Genomic DNA, 13,323 nt, shown 5'->3' with positions numbered 1-13,323 from the left:
AAATACCACATAAATGTAGGTTATACAATTTTTTTACCCCTAATATAGTCGGCTACATGAAGATGAAAACAGATACCCGACACCTGACAAAATGTCACCGAGACGCTGTTGAAGTTTGCTCAACAGTCTTGTTGAAGTCAAATGTGCATCCATGTGTGGTAGCGACAAGTTTTTGTAGCTCGTCACGCGGCAGAGTGTCGGGACTCGGGCGTGAGTTTGAAACTTCATGTGGCTTGTTGCTTTGCTGCTGCTATACTGTGTGAATGATATTGTGCATAATTCAACACTGTATGTGTTTCCAGGGCTAAAATCTGTTTGGGACACAGATCAAAGCGTTTATGTAGAACAAGAAGGGCTTTCCTGTTGGAAAATGTCATTACATTTGTGGTGTGGTGTGGTTAGTGTAATATGACAGCTACTGCAAATGACTAAATAGATAGCACACTGTACATGAGGATAAAGCAAGCTAGGTGAGAGAGAGGAAGGGAGAGGGTGGTTGAGAGATGGAATGAGAGAAGGAGAAAAATATGGAGAGATAGAAGCAAGGAAGGGAATGCAAGAGATAGACAAAGGAAGAGTGCGAGACTGCGAGAAAGAGAGAGGTTAAGCGAGATTAAGAGAAAGAGAGTGTGAGAGAAAAGAGAAAGGGTGTACAGTAGATAAAAAGGAGTGTGAATCCAAGTGGAAATGAAAAGTATCCGAGTGAAACAAGTGAGCAGACAAAAAGAGGGAGAGCATAGAGTTTCTTGCCTCCAGTGAGATGTCGTCCCTGCTGGCCAGGTTCTGGCTGACTGAGGACATGGAGGCCTGCTCGATGTCCCTGATACATTTGTTGATGGCATCAATGGCATTGTCACATTCCCTCTGACCCGGAGCCTTGTCTCTGAGGAACATGGAGAACGGGGAGAGAGTGCTGAATAAGGTGTAGAGAGGAGGTACATAATGTATAGACAATGTACAATTTAGGATTTTCTTATCCAGTGCGACTTACAAGTGCAAAACCAGTTAATTACTTGAGACCTAATCAGCAATTACAGGGTAAAGAGTAATATAAGTATAGTGAAAAGATAACAGTGGAGTGCCTCAAAGAAACTAGCATAACAGATAAACATTGAACCTACATGTAGCACCTAACTACACAATATGCTATCTAAATAGCATTCTGTACATTTTAACTATTAGAATACCAGGTAAACAATGAACCTAGTATCTGTCTACAAAACAGCCCATCTAATTAACATTCTTAAGGTCATATTGTGTAATTTATTTTAGTAGTGTTTTTAGCATCACAGGATATTTTGGAATGCAACATGCAACAAGGTAAGAAACTGCATTTGTTAACACTAAAAAAGCGTTTAATAAAGTTGTCAAAAAACACAAGTGGAATGTGAAAATAAATAAATAAACAAATAAACAAACAGGAATGACTCGGTCATAAATGCCAGGGTATGTCTCCCATTGGCTTAGAGGCAGCCTAGAGGCAGCAATCATGAAAAGGTCCCTAGTAGGTCGCTAGTAGAGGTAGATCAAGATGTTGTCCAGCCGCTTTTCAAGTAGCTGGCAAAAATCTACCAGTGAAAGATTTTACACAGTTTTAATTTAAGATTTGAAATGGGAAGAAAGAGAACTTGTTAACATCCTGCAAATGTGTTTCAAAAGGGGAGGGGTAATTCATTTCGCTCCAACTTAATTTCTAGATGATTATCTTTCTTATTACAGCTCGGCTCACATCTGCGGAACGGGGGTACCGCAACGGTCCATCCACCACATAGAGATATCAAACCAGCCTGCCAAATTTGCTCTGAAGCCTCCAAGAGGTTCTGGGCACCGCCCCCATCGGTACAGTTGCTTAGTTAAACACCCATTTCTATGCACGACAAAACACCGTTAACAGAACGAAAATTCTGGAACATTCACTGGAAGTAGTGGTTTAGAACACTGGTTTAGAACAGTTCTCAAAATATAGCACATCATGTTACTATGTGCCACGCTGCAAGCTTGAACTGTTTTGAAAATATCAAACATTCAAATAATTTTGAATTTATTTTAGTACAAATGTTCTCTTCCGGCACAACACATTTTCAGATGAAGGGTGACCATTAGATGAAGGGTCTGTGACCATTAGATGAAGGGTCTGTGACCTTCAGATGAAGGGTCTATGACCATCAGATGAATGGTCTGTGACCAACAGATGAATGGTCTATGACCATCAGATGAATGGTGACCAACAGATGAAGGGTCTATGACCATCAGATGAAGGGTCTATGACCATCAGATGAAAGGTCTGTGACCTTCAGATGAAGGGTCTGTGACCTTCAGATGAATGGTCTGTGACCATCAGATGAAGGGTCTGTGACCATCAGATGAAGGGTCTGTGACCTTCAGATGAAGGGTCTATGACCATCAGATGAATGGTCTGTGACCAACAGATGAATGGTCTATGACCATCAGATGAATGGTGACCAACAGATGAAGGGTCTATGACCATCAGATGAAGGGTCTATGACCATCAGATGAAAGGTCTGTGACCTTCAGATGAAGGGTATGTGACCTTCAGATGAATGGTCTGTGACCATCAGATGAAGGGTCTATGACCATCAGATGAAGGGTCTCTGACCATCAGATGAGGGGTCTGTGACCTTCAGATGAAGGGTCTGTGACCTTCAGATGAATGGTCTGTGACCATCAGATGAAGGGTCTGTGACCATCAGATGAAGGGTCTGTGACCATCAGATGAAGGGTCTGTGACCTTCAGATGAAGGGTCTGTGACCATTAGATGAAGGGTCTGTGACCATCAGATGAAGGGTCTGTGACCATCAGATGAAGGGTCTGTGACCTTCAGATGAAGGGTCTGTGACCATCAGATGAAAGGTCTGTGACCTTCAGATGAAGGGTCTGTGACCTTCAGATGAAGGGTCTGTGACCTTCAGATGAAGGGTCTATGACCATCAGATGAAGGGTCTATGACCATCAGATGAAGGGTCTGTGACCTGTGGCCAAATATCTATCATTGTGGGGGTCCATGGCACAAAGGAGTTTGAGAACTACAGATGGGTTAAATCATGCACAATTTGTTGTCTGGGAGAGCAGTGTGATAAAGGAGTCAGAGCTGTGTGAATGTTAATGTACAGATGATGTGGAGACAGTAGGTCTCCATGATGATTGGGTTCAGCAGTTTGTTGGGAGCTAGACAAACACACAGACGGAGGTGTAATGCCTGGGAACTCGAACCCGGGTCTCCCACATGGAAAGTCAGCATCTTAACAGTTAGACTAAAGGGAATTCCATATAGACATTGTTATCAAGCTTTCCCTGTGCCAGCAATGCACTCTCCCACAGGATTTAGTAACAAAAAGTGACACACAACCAATGCTTTCATCCACATGACAGGGAGAGATGGGGGAAACCATGCCCACTTACGTGGGAGATAAATATTTTTTATATATCATTTCTTGCCTAGTGGCGGAGAGGGGGGTGGGCAGTGGCGGAGAGGGGGATGTGCTATCATACTATAAACGAGCGAATGTCTGTCTGTCTGTCTGTCTGTCTGTCTGTCAGAAACAAACACTTATCTCCTCATTGCCTGCACCAATCGCTCCCACTTTTCACACAGGCATTGACCATAATAATATGGAGGTCTTAACGAAGCCATTTTTCCAATAACATTAATAATGAATTTATTAGTGAATAAAAACCCGTTTATTTGTCCGTGGTCTATCTCCGACCGAGCCACACTATTAGCACACATCTCTCCATGCCAAAATAAATCTGCACGCTCCCACAATCCAGCTAGGCTACTTTTTACCGACGCAACTGTCGTATTTACTGTACAGATATTGTTTTTACATCACCCATTTATATGAAATTATAATCCAACCCAGGGCGCAGTACCCCCCGCGGCCACCAGGGGGTACTGAACAACTCATCTCCCCATAAATGCAATTACTACACTACTAACATGACAATGACTGTTTGAGACTTTCAGTTCTATGTATGACTATGATGTACTGTTTTTCCATTTCCAGTGAACAAGTCTATATTAAAGCAATTCTTCCTCAAAATACATATATCAATAATATGATATATTACATCACATTACCCACACTGTACATTTGGGAATACCTGTGCGACAGCCCATACTTTCTGTGCTGCATGTCAAACTGGGGTCTTTCATACTTTTCAAATGGGGGTCTGTGGGCTAATAAGTGTACATTTTACAGTCCTTGCCATGAAAACATTTCCCTACCATGCATTTATACAAATATTTTCATGTTATAGTGCTGTTTCTATTCACACAAAAAAGACACAAATATATTATACAAGTTAAAATGAAGAGCAATTAAATATATTTATGGGGGGCAATAGTCCATACAACGGGTAAGGACTATGTATATTAATACAATAAACAAGCAAAAGGGCATTGCCTGACCATGGATCACACCAAAGGACCTGCAACATGACTGAGGAACACGTTCCACTTCAAATCATATTTATCCAACTGATTATTCATCTTAAAGGATAACCTCTCCAAAGCAGCCACAATACCAAGCTATCAATGGTATACTTATGATTGTACTGCAGCATTTTCTTGCAAAAGAAACTACAGTAGCCTACTAATTAGCCTACTTTTGTGCCCAACCTAACTTCCCAAGACCATCTGTAAACAATTCCCCGTTCCCCCCTATCAGTAATGTGATCTATTACAACACATTACCCACACTGAACATCATTTGCTGTTCATATATTCAGAACGGGTAAGGACTAGTCTTTCTAAATTAAGCATATTTGACCACGACATGACATCAGTACATGAGTACATACCTGATAGCTGTGATGAGACTCTTGATCGAGTCAGACACAGTTCGAGAATGACCGGCCAGCACCGACCAGGTGGGCGGGTCTTTGGGGTTGATGACCAATGAGCGTGCCGTCGTCAGCAGGTTGGTGGAGCTGTCCAGCATGGAGCGAGCCGAATGGACGATGGGTTCCTGAGCTGCAGAGCCCTACAGGCAAATATTTAAACATTTAATAGAAACCTTGGACCAGGTTGCAATATCAAGGGTTACAATAAGGGTTGCAACTATCCATTATGTTCTTACATCTTAGCATTGATTCCCAAATAATCGAGAAGCAATATTAGGGTCCAAGCCCGAAGAAACATATGCCCATATTGTTTTTATACAGTTTTTTCTTCTTCCGCCACTTTTTGCAGTTCTGGTAGTTCTGTGCTGTCGCTTTCCAAGTCGGCAATATGGTAGAGGGTCTTGGGAAACAGTCAAGAACTGTCATTGGTCAAAGGATCTCTGACCTTTAGATCTCACAATTATATGATTGTATGATCCACTCTATCCTCTCCTGGGATTTTCGTAGCCTGGTTAACCACTCCCCCTTGAAATCGCAATTCTATTCATTTGTGCGGAAGAGATATGGATTCTGGACCCTGCTAATGCATGGTAGGCTATGGGAGTATACAATTTAGGCATTTAGCAGACGCTCTTAATCCAGAGCGATTTACAATAAGCAAGAACAGAAAGCATGGCAATACATCATATACATAAAAAGTAGTTTTACATGCGTAAGCTAAGAACGTAACAGTGGAATATCTATATAATGAAACTATACATATAAACTATACATACTATACTATACATATTATATGACTATGACTACATAAAATGCAATTCTAGTGCTGTCTACGTAACATGCTATAAGTCTGTATGAAATGCTATCTAAGTCTACATAAAGTTCTATTTAAGGTGCTAGCGTAAGTGCTAAGGGCCATGAAGGAGTCTGAAAAGGTGGGTTTTCAGACTACAGCGGAAGATTGGGAGCGAGGCTGCAGTTCTGATTGCAATGGGAAGTGCATTCCATAGTTTTGGAGCCAGAAGGGGGAGAAGAGTTTGGGACGTGTGGAGCGTTGTCCCGGCGTTTTTAGTAGGTAGTAAGGTATTTCCAGCTTCGCCGCATTGGCAGAACTGAGTGCACGGGAGGGTTTGTAGGGTTCGATCATCGTTGACACACAACCCCTTCAGCCAATCAGCGTAACATAAAAGTGACGTCATCTCCAGTCTCCAACCTGGGGACTTTTATGGCTTATTAATACTTTATTTGTTTATTCTTTTTGAGGGGCGCTAGCCCATCCTATGCCAGCTTTGTCTGTGTGAACAAAAACACGATGATTTGATTGGCTGAGCAAAGTCACACCCGTGTGAAGTGAGGGGTGCTCTTATCATCATACATCATCTCATTCTGGCCAATCACAATTTGCATCCTCAGTTTTGTCTCCAATGTTTGTGTTTACACACTTTTGTCTTCAGTGTTTGTGTTTACTGTTTACACAAACCCTCAAAGCTGGAAAAAAGAAAGTGAGGGCAAGTGATTGGCAGAATGACATTTGTGATGATTTGATTGGCTGAGCACGGAATGTGAAGTATGATGATGTATTCACACAAGTGAGATTTTTTATTTTACTTTTTTATGTGGAATGTTTATTTTTCATTTTTATATACGTCATATGTAGACGAGCAAATCGACTATTTTGTCCTAACACAAACATGAAATGCCATTGACAATGAATGGAGAATTTACGTCATGTGGATTATGTGGACGAGCAAATCAGCTTTTCTAAACACAGTGCAACTGTTTTAATTCAGCTCGGGGCTTATATATATCCCATATATAAATTCAGTTGTCATCGTACATGTTTATGGTGAAAAGATTAGGTTTTTTTAAACATTGTATCATCATGGTTAAAAAGATAATAACATAAGTGGACAAATTAATTCATGAAGAAGTATATTTTTTTTTATTGGATGATGTACGACGACAAGAGCACCCCTCACTTCACACGGGTGTGCTTTTTATATTTAATTTACCTTTTTTCCAGTTGGCTCCTGGAGGGCCTCACTTTGAAAACCAGTTACAATGTGTGAGGTCTGAGGTGTGTTTTTGAGTGGTGCAACCACTCCTACAGACACAGTACAGTGATAGTAGAGGAACCCCCTGGGGACCCCATACGGTAACTCTGTCATTTCTGGACCGTTTTGGACGCGGGGCGGCTCACCGGAACCAGGCCGGCACCCTGGGTGCATTCCTGTGGGCATGGAACTTCCGGGGACCCCCGAGACCCCCGCACGGAGTTGCACCACTCACTTCAAACGGGTGTGATTAAGTTGTAGACCCATATTCATTCATCACTGGGAGAAAAAAAAATAGAGGGGGAGAAACAACGTTCCATACCGATCTAGCGGATTTACCCTCCGTAGCGACGCTGGATCTCTTCAATTGCACGAAAATGTTTTTTTGTTTTGTTTATATCTGTTCTAGATGCTGTGAAAATTAAGTCCCATGGAGTGTTGTTGTTCAATGACATCCACAGAGTGTAGAACCAGCGTAAGGCCCGTCTACTTTTTTCTAAGAGCCAGCGTCTAATATTTTCTTTCTTTCTTTATATCCTTTTTTTGTGTTAATAAGCACATTAACAATATAATTCAGCAAAAAACAGCAAGGGTGGAATTCTCCTTTAAAGACTATTACAGTTTAGGCAGTTGTACTGGTTGATAGACTTGGTTTATTTAGGTGGTGTACTGGGTGCCATTGTCCACTGGTGTACTAGGTGATAGCCTTGGTTTAGGTGGTGTACTGGTTGCCATTGACCACTAGGCGTTGTACTGCTCCATAGCCTTGGAGCCCTGCGCCAGAGCATGAACGGCTAGGTCCCTGGGGAGGATGAGTTTTGTGGCAGATTGAATCTCCCTGGCCGAGATGGTGGAACGCCGGTTGCGGATGGCCAAACGAGAGGCTTCGTTGGCCAAGCGCTCAAAGTTGTCGTTGACGAAGGAGTTCACGATGGCCATGGCCTTGGAGGAGATGGTGTGTTTTCCTTGTTGGATTTTCAGGATCTTGCTCACATAGATGCTATAGCTCGCCTTCCTGGTCGTCCTTCTTTGCACGGTCTTAGTTCCGGCTTTCAGTTTCAAGGCTTTCTTTGAGCCCCTCCTGCTCATTGATTTTGCTCGAACAGTCATGATTCTCCCGTTTGATTATTCACAGTAGAGATTGATATCTGTTCGCTAGAAGTGTTGATCTCAAGCTATAGTTTCTAGAAGTCACTCACAGTCTGCTGGCGTTGTCGCTAATGATTGTTCGACGTTGTATTATATAGGCCAGGACAATCACATGGTGATGACGATGACGTTGTGATGTCATTGTGTGACGACTTCATTACGTAGATTAATACACAATGAGCGTTACGCTAATTATAATGAGGTCTAATAACGGCGTTGCTTCAAGCAGATCTCAGTCTATAGACAAAAAGGCGAGCTATAAATCCAAAGAAATATAGTTAGCAAGCTGTGTATGATGAACACAAAGCGCTCCAGGTTCACTTCACCCTTTGCCACCGTAAGTTTTCTGTCCCTAGAGTCTAGACTTATCGTACACTGAATTAACTGTCTCTAGACTTATCGTAGACTGATTTATCGGTCTCTAGACTTATCGTATAGACTGTGTGCTGCTGCTGTGTCAAGCCTGAAAATGAACGCAAAACATATTCTCTCCCCATGCACATGTTTGTATTACAAATATACTTGTGCAAATGTGTGCACGTGTGCAAATAAAAAAAATGCATTCATAATATCCCCATCCTAAAATGTTGTCCTCACAAGTATAGTAATACAAATGTGTGTGTGTGTGTGTGTGTGTGTGTGTGTGTGTGTGTGTGTGTGTGTGTGTGTGTGTGTGTGTGTGTGTGTGTGTGTGAGTGTGTGTGTGAGTGTGCCACACCTCACTGCTGATCTTAGCAGGGACACTGGCAAACTCCGGGTTGGACGCAAAAGTGGTCAGGTTCTCCACAGCCTCGATGAGCGGCGCCGTGGCCAACCGACACTTGTTCCTGTTCTCCTCAGAGAAATCACCATCTAAAGCCTTCAGAGAAACACACACACACACACACAGAAGGATTACACAACTGGCCAGATCTTTGTTTTTCAGCACGTTGTGTTAAATTAAGATTAGGATTTTTATTTCAGTTGCACAGATTCTCTCTATTCATGGCTATAGTGGTGGACAGGGATAGATTCCCATATCATTTTCTGGTTGCAAACTTGCCCTATATTTGTTCTTCCGATATACCAGTGTGGAGAAAATCAATACATAAATACAAATATGTAGTTGCAAAAGTTTCATTTGCTGTAAGCTCGGAGAAATCTTCCTGATAACTTCACAGCAGACTGTGTTTCATGCATGTGCCTTTTGATGGAGTCTGTGGATCTTAATGAGCTGATCCTCTAGTAATTAAGTAACATTGAAGTACTTTTGGAATTGAAGCATGCTAATAGTAAGCCTCCTGAAATGACCACTGATTATCATGATAATGATACTCTTTACTGTCCTCGTATAACACAACAGTTGTGGTCTAAGTTTCTCCAAAATAAAAGAAAAAAAGAAAAAAGAACATATTCACTTTCCTATATCACCAAATCCATGTTCAGGGACCACATGCAACACCTTCACGAACCACAAATTGAAAACCCCTGGTTTACCTCATTATTTGAAACTTTACTTACTTTACTGGCTTGAAACTTTGGCCCCATTTCAAATGAACATCCGGCATTGTACAAAGACAAAGAACAAGGAACAGCACAATACTAGAGTGAATTTGACTGCACAAGAATGCCCATGTTGGCTGCAGCAGCAGAAGCAGTGCTGTTGGCAGTCATACCTTGATGGTCTTAACTAGGTTGGCAGTGCTGTTGGCCACCTCTTTGGCAGACTGGACAAAGTGCCTCTTGGCCACTGGGTTTGCCGTCTTGGAGGACGCCAGGCGGCAGGCGTTGCACAGCGCCGAGGTGTGCTTGGCAACGATGGTGGCGGACGACAGCACCTGCGGACAAGATATCAAAATAACCATGTTCAAAATAATTTCTTTTAACCCATTCTGACCTGAGATCAGATTCTAACGCACAGAAGAATGGTGGTTCTTTAACGCATTTTGACCTGAGATCAGATTCTAAAAATGCCTTAAATCCTGACAGTTTAAAAAAATAGCAGACCTACAAGCTCGTAGCGCGCCACTCGGTGGATGAGCTTGTAGGATGAGCATAACATAATTCTAACACCAAAATGGGTTAAAAAGACGAGGCTACGGACTTGGTTTATAAGAAGTTGGGTTTAAAGCTGCATTAGAACCCATCAACCCACGTCTCCCGCAGCAAGTGCTGAAATTTACCACTGGGAGAATAGAGCATGCCTGCTTGCTCTGGGGAGAGAATACATTTTACAGGTTCTAAATGTCTCAATAGAAGTGCAGGGAGACAAAATACAACTACCGCGGTTGTGTTAGTTACTACAGTATATTGCATTAACATACTATACACTACCATGCAGATTGGTCAAAATAACATTTTATGCACTAGTTACATAGTGTTGCTTTAAGTGCAATAATATAAAAATATCATACCAGTGTTTTTTATGTTTTAGGGCGCTTTCACACCATGGTCTGCTTACCCCATTGGTTCGGCTGGTGTGAACGTGCAAGAAACGAACCATTCATTGTCTGCCAAAAAATGCCGAACCACGGTGCGGTTCGTTACTGGTGTGAACGCATTCAGACTTTATAGAGGACCAAATATTGGAAGATAGGAAAATAGCCGTCGGCAGTTGTGAGGTTGCATTAATAATTAGTTCTAAAAGTATGTCTTTTTTACGGGGATCACTATAGATATGACAGCTGTCAACTGATTTGCCAAGGCACCAAGGCAGAACTGCCAGGCAAAGTGAAGACTGGCCAATCACAGCGTGTCCTCGTCAGACATGCTTGCAGAGAATCTTGGGTAATGGAGTCAAAGACGTTGGCTGCCATGTTATGATACAACATACAGTAGTCGATGGATGGATGGATGGATGGATGGATGGATGGATGGATTTTATTTTGTCAAGTGTACAACGAAATGAATCTGTTGGCATCAATTCAAATGCAATACAAAAAAGGCAATCATAGTGCAAAAGTTGTTAGTAGTTGCTCTAACCTCCATTGAGAAAAGGAGTGAATGGTTTTATAGTGCAGACGGGCCAGGCAACTAGGCAAGACCCTGAATCTACTTTGGTTTTTGGTATCATTTGTACCTCATGCATGTTTGACTCACCTGGGAGGGGCTACTGTCTGGGTCCACCAGGTTCTCACAGGCCATCTGGATGGCCTGGTTGGCTTTAGCAAACTGGATGGGGTCCACCAGACCCTGATGTCCCGCCTGGCTGTTGGGGTCTGACACACCCACCAGATAGGAGGCCTGAGTGGAACACAAAGACCATGAGTTCCACTAAGACCAGGGGGTCCCCAGCAAAGTTAATATAGTGTAAAAATCATTTAAATCAACTTTAACCCATTTTGGGCGGGAACCCCTTTTGGTGTTTCAAGCATTCTGTTATACTTTAGCTATTGAACAATAGCAGATCTACAAGCTCATAGCTTTTAACTGGACCAGAAAGGCCTCATCCACCACCTTTCTGTTTTTCAATGCATTGTGGCTGAAGGGAAAGCCAATCGAACATGGAGCTTTGATATGCGGTAAGCCAACATTATCATTAAATAGAATGCTAAATAACACGTTAATTGCGTCGTTGGCGTCTGAAAATATCCATAAAAACGCGTTAAAGAAGTCGTTAGCGGGGGATGAGATAACCTCTACAATGCCGTGTGTCCCAGCAGTCCAGTACCTGTCCTGCAGCCTCTGTGAGGCCGCACAGAGCTTTGGAAGCCACTCCAACACACTCTCCAAACGCCGGAACATCTCCCGTCTTACAGTTCTGAGAAATACCTGCCATGGATTCTCCGAGAACCTGGATACAAGGACCAAGACAGGAAATGTTATCGTACTGCAGGCTCAAAATGATCATTAGCCAAAATGTATATGTAATTTCACACACAAAAACCTCCCAAAAAACATGCCTACTTCAAAATGTCCAGCGTTTTGATCATCGGTGTCTGTGAGGCTTGCTTACCTTAGAGTTCTCCATCACGCTCTCGATGCAGTCGAAGTAGGACAGGTCACTGACTGGTTCGTTGGGGTGATCCAGCATTACCCTGACCGCCTGAGGGGAAAACAAAGTGGAAATTCTAGTCATTCTTTGTACTAGCACCTGCTTAAACTGTCCAGAGTTGCTCCAGTGTCTATCCCTTCTTTGGGAAAACAAAGAGGTCAGCTCCCTGGTTTTGTGAGGTCCCGGGGGTACCCAGGAGTCCTTGAGGGGTGGTACAGCCTGGGGACCCCTAGTAACTATACCGTACAATTAAAAAACCAGTGGAATACTTCCAAGCTATATCCAAATCTCTCAACAATCAACAGGCATTAATGAGACAATCAGCTAAATATGGTGAGATAGCAATTTGAATGCACCTAATCAAGTTGTGTGGAAGGCTTTCTTAATAATAGTAATGACAACAATTTCACACAATGCGCTTCGTTTCTCTCTCAGCTAAGGGTCCTGAAAATCACTGAAGATGCCTGGTGTACAGGGCTTGAAATGTACATCATGAAATGTAACCTTAGCAACAGCTATGGTTACAAGGTCGATTCTCATGGTTCAATATGGACAGGAAAAGGTGCCCTACATCAGTATCAAGTGCTTGAACACCCGATTTCTGAACAGTTTCCACTGGACTACCATCAGACTGGGTCATCCGCCTGTTGAATACTACAGTACTATGCTAATAAATACTGTGCTGGATTACCTTCCCTCATGTAGTACGTACGGTAGGAGTACGTTCATACTGTACTTCCTTATGCAGATTATATGCATGCATTCATCAGATTTACATAGCACTACAGGTTGGCATAGGAAAATAAATGCTGCATGGAAAAGGAAAACTTTAGAATCACAGGGTGTTTATACCTCGAGTTCTCTGAGAGCGTTGTCACATTCCTTCTGCCCAGGTGCCTGCTGGGTACACAGTGTGATCAGCTGGTTGATGCTGTCTGTCACCGCTCTGGAACAACAATAAACTAATTTAGATTATTGTTATTGAATATACTACACCGGTGCCTGGCTGTAGTGCACCAAGTCGGTAGCAATGGAAGATGAAGATCCATGCCCCACCCGGCTATGCAATACCCGCTGTACCGGAATGGAGGGCTGTCCCCGCTGTACCCGTGTCAGAGTACCCGTTCCAGAAAAGATAATAAGGTCTGCACACTGGACTGAGCTCCAAAGCTTAAATATTTATTCTTTACACCAAAGTGGCCTCACGGCTCACGGCTCTTCATCAGACGAATGAAGAGCCTCTGATGAAGAGCCACTTTGGTGTAAAGAATAAATATTTAAGC

At 42.6% G+C, this 13,323-nt stretch overlaps 1 protein-coding gene across 3 annotated transcripts in view; it reads right to left on the bottom strand.

The window, feature by feature from the left end:
• The window catches only part of tln2a (talin 2a), a 182,932-nt gene that overhangs the window by 33,545 nt on the left and 136,064 nt on the right, over positions 1-13,323 (bottom strand). Inside the window, exons 33-41 of one of the 3 annotated variants that reach the window (XM_083759576.1) lie at positions 12,893-12,986; positions 12,002-12,091; positions 11,717-11,839; positions 11,146-11,289; positions 9,723-9,884; positions 9,568-9,582; positions 8,786-8,926; positions 4,823-5,004; positions 751-883 (exon numbers count right to left, since the gene is read on the bottom strand). In XM_083759576.1, coding sequence (XP_083615702.1) covers positions 751-883; positions 4,823-5,004; positions 8,786-8,926; positions 9,568-9,582; positions 9,723-9,884; positions 11,146-11,289; positions 11,717-11,839; positions 12,002-12,091; positions 12,893-12,986 — 1,084 coding nt within the window. The remainder of the gene's footprint in view (positions 1-750; positions 884-4,822; positions 5,005-8,785; positions 8,927-9,567; positions 9,583-9,722; positions 9,885-11,145; positions 11,290-11,716; positions 11,840-12,001; positions 12,092-12,892; positions 12,987-13,323) is intronic. The other 2 variants (XM_083759577.1, XM_083759578.1) reach the window with 2 other exon arrangements.

The sequence above is a fragment of the Protomyctophum parallelum genome (genome assembly GCF_964188405.1).
Source record: "Protomyctophum parallelum genome assembly, chromosome: 2".
In the NCBI taxonomy this organism is placed as follows: Eukaryota; Metazoa; Chordata; class Actinopteri; order Myctophiformes; family Myctophidae; genus Protomyctophum; species Protomyctophum parallelum.
The sequence above is the reverse complement of the archived record's forward strand: the minus strand, read 5'-3'. Positions and strand labels throughout refer to the sequence as shown.